The sequence below is a fragment of the Mus caroli genome, chromosome 17, assembly GCF_900094665.2.
Source record: "Mus caroli chromosome 17, CAROLI_EIJ_v1.1, whole genome shotgun sequence".
Taxonomy (NCBI): Eukaryota; Metazoa; Chordata; class Mammalia; order Rodentia; family Muridae; genus Mus; species Mus caroli.
Genome location: NC_034586.1, coordinates 47,378,576 through 47,396,402, shown reverse-complemented (window position 1 = coordinate 47,396,402; position 17,827 = coordinate 47,378,576). Strand labels below are relative to the sequence as shown.

General features: G+C 42.2%; 1 protein-coding gene across 4 annotated transcripts in view; it reads right to left on the bottom strand.

The window, feature by feature from the left end:
- Positions 1–17,827, bottom strand: part of Plcl2 (phospholipase C like 2) — a 166,095-nt gene that overhangs the window by 25,480 nt on the left and 122,788 nt on the right. For all 4 annotated transcript variants that reach the window (XM_029471171.1, XM_029471172.1, XM_021186285.2 and 1 more), the window contains one exon: positions 12,196–12,271. In XM_029471171.1, the coding sequence (XP_029327031.1) occupies positions 12,196–12,271 (76 nt within the window). The remainder of the gene's footprint in view (positions 1–12,195; positions 12,272–17,827) is intronic.

The window sequence follows — 17,827 nt, the reverse complement described above, 5'->3', positions numbered from 1 at the left end:
AGTTTAAAAACTTATATGATCATATGAAAGTGTGTCAATTAGATGTTTATATAAAGAAACACTTTTGAAAGTGCTTTTCCTGTGTGTGTGTGTGTGTGTGTGAATACATGGACACATACATGTGGGTTTGTGGGCATGTACTGTACAAGTGTCTGTGCACCTGTGTGTAAAGGCGAGGTTGAAATTGTGTGCCTTTCTTCAGCCAGTCTGCACCTGACTTTGAGACAAGGTCTCTGAGGGAAGTCACAGATTGGCTACATGGCTGATGAGGGAACACTGAACAGCTCTGCCTCATCGCAAGCAGAGGGTTACGAAAGCCCACCACACCCACCTGTTCAATGGGCTCTGGAGATCCAAACTCAGCTTACCCTGCTGCACAGAAACGCTTTACTGAGGATCACCTCAAGCCAGTCAGTGATTCTCCACATGCCATTTCCTTAAAATCCAAACAGCTCAGATTTTTTATACAAACAGGCATCTGGTCACATAATTATCCAAATAGTACTTCAAAATGCTTTATAATTTAAATATTTTAAGTGGATGTTTTAGGAGCTTCAGATTTAATGATAAAAGTCAAGGTGACATTGGTAGACTGTCATGTTTTTCAAAATTAATAAATGGGTATACAATTTTCAAATGAGCTAATGAAACCAGCCTGAAACAAGAGCACAAGTATCCACAGCTGTACCAGAGCACACTGAAGAGAACCGTAGAAGCCTACCGATTTATCTCAGCACAAATAACACTGGAAAACTGTCGTCATTCCTCAGTGTGAGGCCCAGCATATGCACATATATGTACACATATGTTAACTATGGTTAACAAAAGCACAGAGAAGCAGCTTGCTGTGGAAGGAGATGGAACTAAGTCAGACACAGAATATTGTTTCCTCATCTCACTGAAATCAGAGCCATTTTCCATAAGCAAATGTAACACAGGTGACCTTTTACACACCCTGGTTATGGTGTCTTCTATAAACTCTAAATATAGGAGATTGAATACAGCATACAACACACGCCAAACTTCAACAGTCATGAGGTACATTGATCTTAAAACAATGTACTTAAAGATTAGTTTTATTTTACCTTTTAAACTAAAAAGTTATTTAGAACTTAACAAATTAAGTATAGTAGGTTTTTGCTTCCGTGGGTTCTATATCTGTGGATTCAATTAGCTCCTGATTGAAAATGTTGTAGTTACACTAATAATTAGTTCTTAGCAGAAAATTTACTTTGCTGTCTATTCTAAAAAAAAAAAAAAAAATCTCCCATCAAACAAAATCACGAGAGTATCTCTATGTTTCAAAAGATGGAAAGTGAAATCAAAGAGCCCAATTTATAAATGGTCTCAAAACTTAACTAGATTGCATAACTTTAATTTATTTCCAATTCCCCAAATTCCGTATAGGGGGCTGTTTGTAACCTAGAATATAGAATCTACATGACAGGGACGTTTACGACTTAAGGAGAGGGAAAATCGTCAACCACATTGAAAATGCTATGGCACAACGCACTGCCCTGAAATGAAATCCGCATTGGATTTCTTAACGAATTTCCACACAGTACATTTAGATACACAGCCTTGATTAAGTCCTCTGCCCAGCCCCAGTGAGGTCTGGTGTGTATGTGTGAGCACAGGGGTATTTCATTTTCATCCTGTGGCGGTGTGGAAATACCTAGTTACTTCCCAAATGCTTCAGGGCTGTAGTCTCCTTTTCTTGGCCATCTTCCCAAAACAATCTTGGCATTAACAAAAGCCAAATTATTTTAAGATGGATTTTGAACTGTTAAATCCTATTCCACATGAGACAGAATAGATAAACCAGCTCTTTTAAATATAGCCCTGAAACCAGATGGATGGCAAGATCTGTGTGATGCTGAATCCACCACAGTACAATTTGTGAATGAATTAGACGAGTCTCTCTCCCTCCGCCAGCATTTTCCATCTGGGCAAATCTAGGTGAGCGAAGTTGCATAACTTGATGTTTTTTGGAATTTAACTATCATGCACAGACATGTGACTCATTTGGGTAACAGAAGAAGAGAGATGCTCCTCCTGTCCCGCCCGTCACAGAGGGATACAGCGGCCACCTTACCACAGTTACTGAGATAAGGCTTGCTTGCTCTTTTCCCTTCATTGGTGAGATGGTAGACTACTAGCACTAGCAAAACCCAAGGTCTGCTCTAAGCAATGAAAAATATATTTATTGACATAAATAACCACACCCTACAGAGCGTACCCCGTCTTCAGTTCTCTTCCATTTTATTTACTTCTAGATAGACAGTACGACACAACAAGTTAAAAAGCTTAAACCTACAAACCAATGCACAGAAAGTGTCTTTCCTTTCTCCATCTATCAGTTTCCATGCCCCACTCCAGCTGAGCTGTTACCTCAGGAGCCTTCTAGAGAAATATCACAGCCATAGGCTCTGTGCTTCTAGCCCCATCTTTTAAAATAAGTACTGCAAGTAATATATATTTTTAATAAAATTATTATGCACATATTTTTACATATATGCATACAGTATGTGAATACATACCTATATATGCACACACATACATATTGCATATAATATTCATTATACATATGTATAATATGCTTTAGCAGGGACTTCTTGTTGAAAATTTAGATTGTTCTCAATACTGCAAAGAAAACTATGCCAAGTATGTCATCATATCTGCACAAAGATCCTAAAAAAAAGAACTGCTGACTCAAAATACATGTAATTTACAAATCTGAAATTGTCTGTGTGGCTTTCCTATGCTTGAACTTAAGTTACGCATGCCAGCTCTGAGACAGTTAAATTTTTCCCTGATGTCCTTCCAAGCTCTCACAATGTGTGTGTAAAGGGTCCTGAGGTCTCTTGATTAGCCTGGATCTGATGCAGGGCAGTCAGCATCCCTTTGGCACACCTCATCTCTTCTGTAGGCCAGCACATTCACCTGGCCACATAGGCTTCTGCACTTCAAGCGTGTGTATTTATTCTGTATCTCCTGACACAGAAGAGCTGGAGGGTCAGTCCACAGTCTCAACCTACAGTCACCTTTATATTTATGGTTTCCAAATTTATTACCTCTAGCCTTGGCCTATCTTCTCAACTCTACACTAGGAAGTCAGTCAGGCAAGTCACATTTAACTTCACCCCAAACACACCCTGATCTTTCCTCTCAATACTGCCCAGGTTTGCTACAATAGTGAATAGCAGCTCCATCTCTCAAGGCTGGAGCAAAGATCTCAACTCATTCCCATTCCCCTCTTTTTATCCTACTACCCGTAAGTAATTTACTAGTAAATACTATTAGCATAACCTTCAGATTGTAAGTTTGGGCCACAAAGAAACTGTTCAATGTGTCTAATAACCACATTTGCTAACCTAAGAGCTCAGTAGACAGCCCTGTGCCTGTATCCCCGCCTCAGTGTGATGGCAGAGGGTTTTACTGTTTTGTATAAGCTCTTCCAGACACTGTTCTTGGTGTCTGGAGTGTGTGGAATAAACAGATGTCCAAGCCTGAGGACTTTAGGCAAAAGAAAACAGACCCTGTTTATGAATATGAGCAATTACAAGGTATGTGAGAAGGTAATGGCTGTTAAAGGGAAGAGAGCAGAGCAGGGCCAGGTGTCATTGGGAGGGTGCTGCTACGCTCTCAGAGTTGCTCTGGCTTCCTTTTGCTGCTGGGATAAAATATGCTGACAGAGCACCACAGCACCATAGGGAAGAAAGGACTCATGCAGCTCACAGTTCCAGGCTACAGGCCATCAACACAAGGAAGTCCCAGTAGCCGAAGCCCGAAGCAGCCACTACCATCACATCTCCAGTTGCAAGCAGAGAAATGAATGCATGTGTGCCTAGCACTACTCACCTAGCTTTCTTTCTTTTACTGTTACACAATTCAGGATTCAGACTCAGGGAATAGTGCCATCCATAACAGGTGATCTCATATAAATTAATGTGGAATAAAGACAATTCCTAAGAAACATCCACAGGCCACTCTGAGGTGTAGTCTCTCCCTGAGGCTCATTCCCCAAAGGGTTTTGGATTGTGTCAGGTTGACAAAACCAACCATAAAAAGGGTGACCTTATCAGTCTGAATCATAGACTCGATCATGTCCTGGATTTCCTGCATTTTCTAGCCCTTCCTTCATAAGAGGATTCTCCCATTCAAGCAGCTCCTTCATTTGGATGATAGCCTGTTCTACACAGGTCTGACCTCCATCCCAATCCAAGAGCTCTTTCCACTTGACCCTTGTACTGTGAACTGAAAGAAAATTAAAATTCAAGGTCCATGACTCATGTGGCTTGCTAGTTAGGAAGGCTTTTTGGGCCTAGAGCAAAGAACAAAGGCTGTAAAGTCATCCCAGGAACTGGCTAGCCATAAAAATAGGGAAGACATAGAAGAATGTCCAGACTAGCCCGGCACCTCCCTACCTCCTGCCCTTCTGACATGGGTTAAATGTTAACTAGATGCTCTGCTGTTACCTCGATCTGCACATCCAGTTTGCTGATGTTTAAACTGTCCAATTGTGTGAAGCCACGCCAATTCTTCCCCTACCCCCACTCTTTTCCTATATAAACCCCTAACTTCTGAGCCTCATGGTGGACACCTCTGTCTCCTGCGTGAGATACCTGTTGGCCCGGAGCTCTGTCATTAAACTACCTCGTGTGTTTGCATCAAGACGGTCTCTCGTGATTCTTTGGGTGCGCACTATCTCGTGACTCAGGTGGGGATATCCCCACGGAGGTCTTTCAGAACAACATGTGCAGCACACATGAAATAGAATTTCACACCTAATGCCTCTTTAAGCTGACACCTCAGGTTGGGAACACTAAGGATGGGTTTCTAACTATTTAATGATCTCTACTGCCTATACATTCCCTCCAGTGTTCAAGACACTGACAGAAACTGAAATGGGCTTTATAACTGCAAGTGTGGGACACAATGGGGTACACTAGTGAGCTCTGATGACGAATTGAGCTCTAGGGAAACATGATTGTGTGATTCCTGAATTAGACACTGGGGTGTTGTCCTAAGACCAACCCACATATTTTAGCCTTGAATTAAAGTTCCCTCATTGGACCCAACCAGAGTTTTTAAATCTAATTTCTTCTGTGTCCTAACCAAATATTTCTTTTTAGTCAGAATAACATGCTCACATATATTGGCAGCACACCTTTATGATGAGCCCTGACAGGGTCCTATTCCTTTAGTAGTTACAACTCCTTATATATTTTATATAATTTTATATTATATAATATATTTTATGAAATATAAGATATTTTATATTATTATATTTATTATGTTCTATTATAAGGATTTCATTATAAAGATTGGCACTAGAGAGCTAGAAAACATGTAGAGGTCACCTATGCTAATTTATCTTAGATCTAATGATAACCTATGTGTGAATTTTTAAAATGTTCTAGTATTTGTCTGAGAAAAGTGATTTGTCTGTGGACTTAATTATGGTTCTTAGCTGCAGCAGGTAGTTATAACCTACATAGCAACCATAGTTCTTTATCTGAACAGCAGGGCTGAAAGTCGAGGAGGACTATAGCTGACCCCACCCTCAATCCCTATGGAAACCATCAAGTTGCTATTTAGATGAAAAGAATGTGCTCAGAGACTATGATTACCATGGAAAAGCAGAGGAAGACACAGCCAAAGAGTACAACTTTGGAATGTGACCACCGAGCGTGTACACCAGACAGGGAAAGCCCCCTGCAACTTCCCTCCCCTTTTATTTGTGGAACAGGAAAAATGTCACCAATGAAAGGTATATACAAAAAAGGATTCAATGTCTTAGAAGGATAATCTGCTTATTACTCAGTCACCCAGCCAGTCCATGCTGCTTTTGAGCTGTCACTCTGTCTCTGGGGAGTGCACAGGGGACAGACATCGGGCCAAGAATGTACCAGAAGGTCTGCTCTACTTCTCCCAGAAAGAGAAGTTCTCAACCTGTAGTATGCTGATAATAGTTGGATTGCTGAGCAGTGTATGTAATATTTCAGAGGGACCCTACCTCCAGGAGGTCCTGACTACCCTCTGAAACACCACCAGTGCAAAAGGTGATGTCAGGGATGAGTAAAGTGGATGTGCCAGGAGATAGGCTTCTAGACCAGCTGCTTGCGAACTCTGTGCTGTGAATGAGGTGTCACCTTTGCGATCCTTTCCCTTACACTTCCTTATGAAGGAAGGGGGGGGGGCAGTAGGAACAGTGCAAGGACGCTGCTGGCCTTGCTACCTCTTGAGCCCCCAAAGCTTTCACTAATGATTGCTAGTCATTTGGCACACGTCTTGGAGAGGCTCTGTTGAATGTATAAGAGAAAGGCTACCTGGAGACCATTGATGGTTATTTATCAAATTTCAGGAAGGAAGATACACATTAGGTTTTCCATAGAGGTCTGGGTGGTATTTGACACAGCCTCCCAAGGCCTTGTCTTCAAAAGGGTGTAGCTGTGCATCACCTTCAAAGTTAGGGACAGAGGTAAGAAACCATTCCCCTTCTCTCAAAATTCATGCAGATAGCTGTAATTTACACATCCTGGAGCATTATAGGAAATGATTCTCCAGCCTGCTAATGTTGTTAAGCTGCTGACCGCAAGTCATCCTAAAAGACCGCTCATGCAATTGATCTTAGGTCATTGCACCTAAGCTGCTGTCAGTATGCTAACCAAGAAGTAAGCAAGGCAGAGAAAGGCTAAGAGACTAAACTCACAGACCAAGACACTAAACAGAGGACAGACAGGCTTTACTTCTGTAAGACAGAGCTGAGAGACACCCAGACACCAGCAGGCAAGTCATAGGCCTCCCGTCTTTCCTTCTGCAAATCTTTCTAGAGTGAACACTCGTAAACTGTTGTCGGCAGGAGCCTTCCTGGTGACTTGCAGTTTTCTGTTCTAGACTAAACAAAGATGTGAGAGAGCCATGTGATGATGGTGACAAGTTCTTCATCTGGTGACTGCAGCTCCCAGGGATACAATAGGCTCTGGGGAGCCTGTCCACAAATAAAGTCAGAGGCTTCAATCTTGAACCCAGAGCAGGCAGGTCTGTCTGACACTCTGTTTATCCTCCCCACACAGAGGAGTGCTGGGTCTTTATCTGCTTTAGGTAAGACAAAGCCACTCAGCTTGGTCACAGGGTAGAGGCCAACTGCTCAGCTGACCAGAAGCAGCAAGCACAATAACAAAGCAGTACACAAATGTAAAGTTAGAAAACGAGTGTGAATGGGCAGGAAAGAAGAGTTGAACAGAAGGAGATAAAATACAATTTTTAACATTCACCGAAGGGGAAAGGACATAAGCATACAGCAAGTGGAACATCAATGCACCGGTAATGGCGTCCCCAAGCTTGAAGCTTCTGGGAAGCCATTCTGTTAAGTAATAGTCTGGCTACAAATGTACCCCAAGCACAAAACTTGAAAATAAAAATTTGAAACACATATTTAAGATAGCAGAGGACTCAGAAAAAGTTCCTCTGGACAGGTAAGAGGAATGGTAATCAAAAGTTCACTCTCTGGAGGACTTATACCCCTTCAGTTAGAAATGCTGTAGCCAGGGCCTATGTGTACTCTTGGAGCTTCTACACAGGGCGGCTGGGGTGGCTGGGGTGGCTGGGGTGGCTGGGGTGGCTGGGGTGGCTGGGTGTATTTCTGAGTGTTCCCAGTCATCCTGAAAGAACCGGGATCCCTGAGACACTCATTCTGAGAGAACCCTAGAGACAAGGGGCCAGGCCTTGTGGAGCCTCATCCAAGGCTCCTGTAGACCATGTGTTCCTAAGACTCACTGGGGTGGGGGGGTAGGGGGTGGGGGAATGGGGGGGGGAGAGCAGCAGGCCACAACCCCAGGAATACCTCAGTTCTACCTTCTGATTTCATTTCTTTTCTTTTCTTTTCTTTTCTTTTCTTTTCTTTTCTTTTCTTTTCTCCTCCTTCAGATCTCTGATCAGAACTCAGCCAAAACGGTTTGGAGGCAAATCGTTGTTAGCAGTTTCCCTCCCCTGCAGCCACCACATTCAGCTCCTTCAACTGACTTTTGTTTTCCCTTTTTAGTACGTCTGTTCATGTTTCTAAGTAAGATGATTACATTGTTACGCTGTTGGAAAGTTTGCCAGCTTTACCTCTGACTTCTCTGTCTGAAGGATGAGGCTGCCATTCTTACCTTCACCACTGTCAGGTAGCAGCTCTGACTGCTTCCTGACCCAGCTTTGAGACAGTTCTCTCCTCTCCCTACCTCACTGGCTTCCTGACAGCCCTGCACTCCTCATCCAAGCAGGTGGTCTGCAGTGGGAATGAGATTGCTTCTCACATCCCTCCCGCTTAGCCCCCAGGGCCATGGCGGCCACTCAGCCTCTGGCAGCTCCTGAGGCTGCGGATAAGCAATTATCACTTATTTGGCCACTGCCTTGTGTTCAGCTGCTTCTGGGGATTTTGCTCTTCCTGTTCTCTTTGTCTTTATGGATTTTGAAGAAAAGACAAAGGCCCTGTGGTCGTTTTAATGAGGTTTCAAGAGGGAGTGGAAATTAAGCAAAGGTGGTGTTCATTCTTACTAGAGAAAGCACATAATTGATTTCGTCTCCCCCAGAGTCAATTTCCCACTTAAAACCACCCGCTAAAAACAAGTGTTTCCTGCTAGTGCGTTTTCTGACCATCCTGAAGCAAGTCAATTCAGTGATGAGAAAAATCAAAACAAGGCACCTCCAGGCCCGTCAAAGCAAGGCTACGGCTCTGGCCACGAAAAAGAAATAGAGATGACAGGGGGATTTTTTCTTTTTCTTTTACTAGAATTTGGCAAATTTTATCAGTGTTTATACATGTTTTAAAAATACTTTTTATGATACTTCTTGCTCTGCAGGTTCCTGCTCAGTTCCTGTGCTCCTGACCATTTATTCACCCGAGAAAGGATGTATTAATGTATACATACTCATTCCTGAATAGCACTGTGCTATTTACATTTTGGTTTTACTCACATGGTGTTCAGACACTGCCTCCCACACCACCTCGCATGGCCCAGTTTGCAGCTTCAGGTGGCACTGCTAAGCCCTGACTGAAGGGGCACCCACGCCCAGCCCTGTTCCAAGTTCTCTTTGCCCTTTCCCCTGATGTTCCCACGAGGCAGGGCTTCCCTGTGCAATACTCTCCTCTGGGTCTTAGCCTTTCTCTAAAAACCACATTGTTCTGCTGTCTCAGAAAAGGATCTGCCCTATTCCTCTGCCTAACTCTGCCTGTCTTTGTGTGTATGTGTGTCTCTCTCTGTGTGTTGTGTGTGTGTTTTAACATCTTACACTTCAATGAGTGCTACATATTCTGTTCCTGAGTTTCCTTATTAAAAATTTCCTCACCTCCCACCCCCAAATTCTCTCTGCCACCAGCTTCTGAAAGAATGAACGGCAGAAGCCTTGCCACCCATCAGTGCTGTTCCCATGGCCTGTTCTGACCTGCAAGTCTCTGTCTCCCTGGAGGGAGGAGAGGCTACAGACTGCCAGCCCATCATGGTTGGAGGTCTTCACTAGAGAGAAAACCTTGCCTACCCAACTCCCTCTCTACTTAACACCAAAGAAAACATTTCCCTGAAATCTGTTAAAGCCCAGGGGAGCCCCAGCCTAGGCTCCCCGGGGTCACACTGGTCAGAATTCCTATTTTCATTGAACAGCTTAAATGAAATGTTACCTGAGTATAAATCTGTGTTTAAAAAGCTAGAAATACTTGGCAGCTCTTTCTTATTTTGGTGACCTATACCTTCCTTTCCAAGATCGAAGTCCTGTAAACACAGTAAGAATTACTTTGAAAGCAAAATCTTATACAGACATCTTTTGAACTCAGTACAAATGACCAAGTCTTCATATGACTAATTATCGTGTGCCCTTACAATAACCATAAGCATGAGGAATGAAAGACCAGGGCTCTAAGTATTTCTGCGTAGGTAGCAAGGGTAACCAAAGGTAATCTTGGCTCGACTCCTAATGTCCTTATGCCTAGGACACCTGGAGACTGACAGAGCAGCCACTCTCTACTCATCACCACAGCAGTCCTGGGGGTAGGACACTCTGCTTAGTAGAACAAGCATTTCGTTACTAAAATCAAGCTAAAAAACAAAAAACCCATTATAGAAGACATCAATCAAATCTCATCAGCCAGGGAATCTGCAAAACTGACATAATCAAATAATTGAATTAATAAACAGTTCCTGTTTAAAATTCAACAAAATTCAAAAATACTTATAGATGTGCTTAACAGAATACTTAATAAAAGTCAAATCACATTTTTGCTAGTTAACATTCAAGTCACCACTCTGCACAGAAGGCAAGAACAGATGTCCTGGGTAAGATACAGAGTGTAACAATATACAATGTTGGTGTTGTAGGAAGCTATCCTGTTCAGAAGATGGAATGCATTAATAAAATGCACAATAATTGAAGTTCTATCAACTGGAATAAAAACAAGTGAATTGAAGAGCCAAAGAGAATGCTTTAGTAGGAACCCTGGAATCATGAAAGGTCTTTAGACACACTGGGTAACTTCAAAAGTACTACTAGCTGGCAGAGGAGCACAGAGAGTCTGACTAAAGGGAGAGAGCTTGTGAAATGCGGTGGGGTTGACTATGCAGGGAAAGGCCAGGGGAAGGACAGCCTGTGTGCACCAGGCACTGCTGTGCCTTCCTCAAGCTTTCACAAGCTCCTCCATATTGCAAGTTGCCCCATTCGATTCTGCCTTTTAAAATTCTCTATACACAGCTGTTTAGCCTTGAAAGGCTCAAAGCACCAATGGCTCTGCATCATTTCAACGTGGCATCTTGGCCATGAACATTTTCAGATATTGTGCATGATTTGAAGACTCCAGAAGGATAAAACTAGGCTCACTTATTTTCTACATTTTGGTATGCAAGAGCTACTAAGAGCCTTATGCATGTAGAAGTTCAAAACATATTTATTAAGTGTAGGAGCAGATGGAGTATGATACTGGCAAAGTGGTAGGAGACTTGGGTGATGGCCTTGTTGTATAGTGTGGAGATCAGATTTGCATCCAGACACCCTGGTAATCTAATGCATGACTCCCTGTAGGATAATGACATGCCAAAATGGCATTTGGGTGGATACTGTAGGGAAAACTAGCTTAGAAAGGGCTAAAAATAAAAACATCATTTTGCTAACAGTACTTTACTGAAGAGGAAGAAGAAAAAATAACAAAAAACCCAAGACAAGGATTTGAGACTTTGTTGATTAGTCACAAATATGAATATTCATTCAGTGAATACCAAAATGTTTCACATATGCCTTTATTTCCAATTTACTTTAATTCATTTATGGAAAAAGTGACTTTTTAAAAAGCACAGCAATTAAACTGGGTATAGTGGCGCACTCCTTTAATCCCAGCACTTGGGAGGCAGAGGCAGGTGGACCTCTGTGAGTATGAGGCCAGCCTGCTCTACAAGTGAGTTACAGGACAGCCAGGGCTGTTACACAAAGAAACCCTGTCTCAAAAACAAAAACAAAAACAAAAATCAAATGAACCCAAAGCATAGCAATTGTAAAAATCTCTGTATTTTAAAGAGGTCTGAGAAGCAAATGGTCCCTGATTTATAAGGGCTCAAACTTTTGATTTTTAAAACTTTATCGTGGAGTGAAAGTGGGAAGACTATATAGCTAAGTCTTGATGTTGCCCACCTCGCCTACCCACATCTGCACACACACACTAAGCAGTTGTAAAGGGGCTGGCTTCCTAAATAAGCCCATTCCTTTGCTCCAGTCCCCCTCACAATAGAGTCACAAGTGAGTGGCAGGATGCCTGCAGCGAACAGAACTGAGAGATTAACGCAGGCTCTCAGTCACAACCTCATGCTAGAAATGCCTGGAGACTTTGTTTTTTTGGAGACAAGGCCCCACTCTGTAGATCAGATTGGCCTTACATTCACTATCCTACCCTGGAATCCCAAATGCTGGGATTACAAACGTAAACCACCATGCTCAGATCATCTGCAGATTTTTAATAGTTATGAGTCTCCTAGCCAGTGCTGCAGACCAGTGTTGATGTATCCAGGTAAATCCACTAACTGGAGTTGAGAACCACTGGATTAGTGTTTTCTTTATCCATGGACAAATAATTGTCTCATTTCTCCTCTTGACAGAGTATCAAAGGGAAGACATAATTTTGAGGAACACAGGTGATGGTCTTAATTTTGTTTTAAAGGAACTTTCACTCACCTGCCTTCTGACAGTGCACAATCTTTTCATACACAGCATCTGCATTTTCAATCAGTGCCTTGAGGGACTGTATCATCTGTAAAAGGAACATCCAGACGTGAGATCACACTGAGAGTCAGACTTCTTCCTGCCACCACACACCAGACACGTCTTAAAACAGGCAGACAGGATGTTCTGGCTCCCAAGGCTCAGGTGTCTATGGAGGTAAAAACAATAAAACCGTACATCTTCATATGTCTAAACAGTACTGACTAGACTTGCAGTCCAGGTGTAGTTAGGCTAGTAACCACTGAACTTGCCCAGAGACAATAATGGATGAAAAGTTATAAATAAGTGAGTGTGCTCAACCTGTTTAAGGACTCTTGGATCTTTTTGTTTACCTCTTTGGAGGGGGTATGGTCTTCTACTGTAGTCCAGCATTGCCTGGAACTCATTAGGTGGCCCAAATGGACTTAAAATTGGACAAATTTCCACCTCGACCTTCTAAGTGCTGGGATTATAAGAGTGAGCACTATGTCTGGCTTTGACCTGAATCTTGTCACACACACCCTTTTTGGTGATCATTTTAACAAAATGTTCAAATTCATTATATAAACAACCCTAACACTTCCGAAGCTTTAACCCACTTTAGCCAAAAATATTTTCATATGAAAATTAGTAGGGCTGGAGAGAGCGCAGTGGTTAAGTTCCTGAGTCCAAGTAGCTCACAACCATCTCTAATGGGATCCAATGCCCTCTGCTGGTGTGTCTGAAGACAGCCACAGTGTACTCATATACATAAAATAAATAAATCTTTTTTAAAAAAGAAGAAAATTAGTATAAAAATTCAAGAGCTAGGGAAGCGACACACAGGTAAAGCACTCAGTAAGCATGCAGGAGAGCCTAGGTTTCGGTGGGCGGCAACAGCACAATGTGTGGAGAGGGAGTTGAAACCACGTGTGTCATGTGACATTGCCACACAAACAATATTGAATATATCCCATCTGCTAAAAATGCCTCTAACAATGGTTTTAGTCAGCACCCACCCTAAGAACTAGGGGTTAGACAGATTTCCTGGTAGGGCAGACAGGGAGGGGGACAAGACTAGGTAATAAAGACAGTAACCCCCCCACCCCCCAGTACCATACATTTTTTATCACAATTGCTCTGTAGTACAGCTTGAGGTCAGGCATGGTGATTCCACCAGAGGTTCTTTTATCATTGAGAAGAGTTTTTGCTATCCTAGGTTTTTTGTTATTCCAGATGAATTTAAGTGGCAGAGAAAACTAACTTGACCAAGACGAACACATCAGTTCCTTTAAACTTTAACTTGTTTTGTTTTGTATTACTTATTAATAACTGCCAGCATCGTTATTCTGTAGTAATTAAATATATGTAGATTGAAAAGCATATTCTTGTTATATTTATTTAAAATATACTCCAACATGTCTATTAAGAGCACCAAAGTCTTAAAGCTAGTCAGATAGCACTGATCCATTTCCTGCGCTCCAAGAAACAGGAAACAGCTTTACTGCTCACTCAGGGCCCAGAACCACATCCCAACAGACGAGCTTGCACTTTGGAATTTAACATCTTAGCATTCGTTCTTCAAGCTCTGAGTAATTCATGTAAATTAAAATATTCTATTTTACAGCTTAACATATTGAGCAGGCAGTGATAAAACAAACAGTTAAGAACCCTATTGTGCTGATATAAAGTGATTTGTGCCGTTACAAATCTGCATACTGAAAAGGTCCAAACCGTCATCAGTGACCTTTGTTCAGCTTTGATGTTCGCTAAATGAGTTATGGAGAAGCAAGCAGGTTTCCTAGCAAGGGTGGAGGTTGCCACAGCTCATTATCAAAGAACTGGCCAATGGGGGTCCAAAATAAAACAGAAACAAGGCAAATACAAGCAATGAAATGAACCCAGTTTCAAGGCACAAGAGCAGGAGGGATGGAGAAGAAAACCACAGCATCACCGCAGGACCACAACACATATGTAAACTCTTGAAGCAGAAAAGGTGTTTGCATTTATGAGTTCTGGCCCTGTATACCCTTTTACGAGGATGATATTAAATCTCCCTTTTATAAAAGGAGCTTATTAAAGACATCACACCTCATAATTGGAGGGTTAAAAAACTCACTGCAAATGGTGGATGTCATGGTTGAGTCTCCATGAACCCAGGAGGCCAGGCAGAGCATTTCCTACTAGCTCAAAATTAGCTGAATGAGTATGGCTTCTCTTTGAGGGTTCACTGGGAATGCTGCCAGCACACTACTGACTCTAATGTCACTTGGAAAGTCTGCTGTGATGAAGCTCAGAGAACCAGCAAACCACACTGGTACTATCAGAAGCACCTTCTAGGGAAATGAACCGCCAAAGGTTAAATCAGTCTACTCCTTTTAGTTGTCAAATGCATGAAAAGCTTGAAAGAAGCTTGAGAGAAATCCCAGAGGTACGGACTGGAAAGCTCTTCTGTCTCCTGTGCTCTGGAACTCAGTGTGTGTGTGTGTGTGTGTGTATGTCTGCGCATGTGCATGCTTTTGCATGTTCTATCTTTGTGTGTGCAGGCTAAGATCTTCTGTGTACTAGAATCTAAGCTAAGTGCTTAGGCAGAATTAATAGTTGTTGCTGACACTGAAACTGAGGCAGGGAAAGAAGACATGTAAATGAACACCTACATTGCACTGATATTTGAGGCATAGAGCTACAGGTGTGATACAGCCCTTCGTAGGCTCAGCCCTTTGGTAGGGTGTGTTAATGTATAGATAGGGATCTGTGTATGGCTCAGGTTATACTATAGGTTCCTTGCTGATAATGGTAGTGACCATGTCCTCCCATTTCTCCTAAGCAGTGTATACAAAGAAAGATGGCTAATATTCAGGGTGGAGAGCAGCATTTGGTCTGTAAGCAGCAGCAGCAGCAGCAGCAGCAGGTATTCACAGAACATGTTAAGGGGGAATTGCAGAGGGAGGCATCCAGAGAGAACAATGCACAGAGTAAACAATACGCAAAGCCAGCAGGAAGAAAATAGTCCTTACCCAACCCATTTACTCTGCCACAGCTGCTGTAAATGTCTGCACTATTTCCTTTGAAAGGTGGAACCAGTGATTTATGGGACTGTATCTTTTTATAGTTTGGAGGTATTTACGATTAAATTAATATTTGGTAACTATTAGTCCCTGGTCCTTGTCCAGAGCATAGAATGCACTAACCTGCAGTGACGCCCTCTGGGCTGAAGGCCCCTGTGGCTGTATCAGGTAACACTGTTTTAGGCCAGAGGGATAGGACTAAGTGTGGACCTTCCTAAGGGACTGCTTGGCTGCTGTCTTCCTTTCATTCCACTGGCTATTATGACTGAATGAAAAACGTGGTTCTGAGGATTCTGCGGGTGCAGAAGGAGAGCGATCTGGTAAAAGTCAGTTCCTACCTGGGTCTGCTACTTTGTAGCTAGCTGCAATTATATAGTATGAATGCTGGCTGGATGAGTCAAGGCATAGTCATTCAGGCCTCCTCTAAAGTTCAAGTGCTGTATCTCACAGGACTTGCTCATATGATCCATGTGGGGAAGCTAGGCTCTCAGCAGACTCTCAGATGTAAACACCAAAGAGCCACCTGAGAGCTAAGCCACTTTCTCAGGGTCCTCTGCTACTGTGGGTGATGGGCCTGGCATTCTATTTGCCTTCGAAGGCCCCGAATGATCTGCAATACCACTCTCTTCTGAGTAGCGCCCCACACATGTAAAAATAGAAAGGCACTCCATTCATTGATACTCAAATTCAGAGGGAACTGTTTCACTCCTCAGAGGAATGCAGAAAGAAAGCATCATGCCCATTAGTAAACTGGCTCAACGTTGTTGGCTTTATCCTTAAATTATGAAGTTTATTTTTCCATGCTGGAGATCACAGAACGTGTCATGCTAGCAGTCAGTATACGACTGCTGATGAGCTTCAAGACCAGAACCATCTCTTCAAATGATGTTTTAATGGAACACCAAGAAATCACACATTTAAAATATTATAGCAATAAGCAAGTTACTTAATTTATTACTATAAAAGAAATAATTTTTTTTTGTGAAAAGCACTAGTGTACTACTGTACTCTCATATCAGAGTACAGACCAAAGCAGATGTGTATGAGATAATCTCAAGAGCAGAGCCAAGTGAGTAAGTTCCCTTAAGTTGTTCTGTCTTCTCTGTGAATGTACACTGATCTGTCAATAGAATGCTAGGCCAGAGAAAAGGGTTGATTTTATAAGCACTATTTACAAAACTGCAAGTAAATTAGTTTCATCAATCTCTCTCTGTTCATCACAGAGGTATACGGCTTGGCATAGCACTCAGACATCCACTGCCAGGTGGAATAACCAGCCATATAGGTATGGACATTATTTATTTAGTATAAAATACTTTTATACAGTCACTGCTAATGGATTTTTTTTTATTAGTGACTTGTTTACTAGTAGCTCCTAAATTTTTAACACTAATGCATTAGGAAAGTCTCGGAAATAATAAGTATGCTCAACTCTAATATAGGCTTAAAACTGTCTGTACCCAGCTCCAGGAGGATCCAATACCTCTGGCTTCTCTGACACCTATAACTTTTTCACAATTCAATGCACACACACACACACACACACACACACACACACACACAATTTAAGGATAAACTTGCACAACCACACAACACACATACATATGACACAGCCTCTTTTTCATTTTTTAAATTTCCCTGGAGACAGGTCTCTCTATGTAGCCCTTGCTATTTTGGAACCAATGGTAAACACCAGGTTGGCCTTAAACTTTCGGGATCTGTTTGGCCCTGCCTCCTGAGTGCTAGCTTAAAGGTGTTTGTCACCATACCCAGGGGCTCACAACATGGCTGGTAATACCTGGACATAATAAAAGTTCTACGGAACTGGGGCATGAACAGATGATTGCTGTGGGGAATGTTTGCAATGAAACTCCATTCATCTTGCTATCCACATGAGAAGCCAGGGAATTAGCTATCTTTAAAGAGCCTACATTGTCAGCAAGAGTTGTGGTCATTAACTTTTTCAAGACCACTATGAAAATACGATTTTAAATAACAAATTGTTTCCAGGCTAACTTGACTGGTTTCTTCATAACACTTCACCTCTACTTCCAGAGTTTTCACAATGAAATTATAGAAAATTATAAGGGGAAACCTAAAATAAAACTTTCAGAAGAGCCTAAAGAGTTCCAAGAGCCATTTCAAACAAAAAAAAAATATACTAGGGGTGCTATTACAAATAGGTTTCTTGGAAGTATAAGAGGTAGGGTAGAATTTAAACAGTGAAAAATATCCTTTGTCTCAATCCATATTAGAGGAAAGCAGAGTTCGTGGGTGGAAAGGAGAAAAGCAACAGCCTGGATGAAGTGTGGAAAGCTACACGGTAGAACTTAGGGTTCATCACAACTCTTGATCACTATAGTCAGGAAGAGCTGTGATCACTGTAGGCAGGGTGTCCTATGATCACTGCAGTCAGGATGTCCTATGATCACTGCAGGCAGGATGTCCTATGATCACTGTATGCAGGATGTCTATGATCACTGTAGGCAGGATGTCCTATGATCACTGTAGGCAGGATGTCCTATGATCACTGTAGGCAGGGTGTCCTATGATCACTG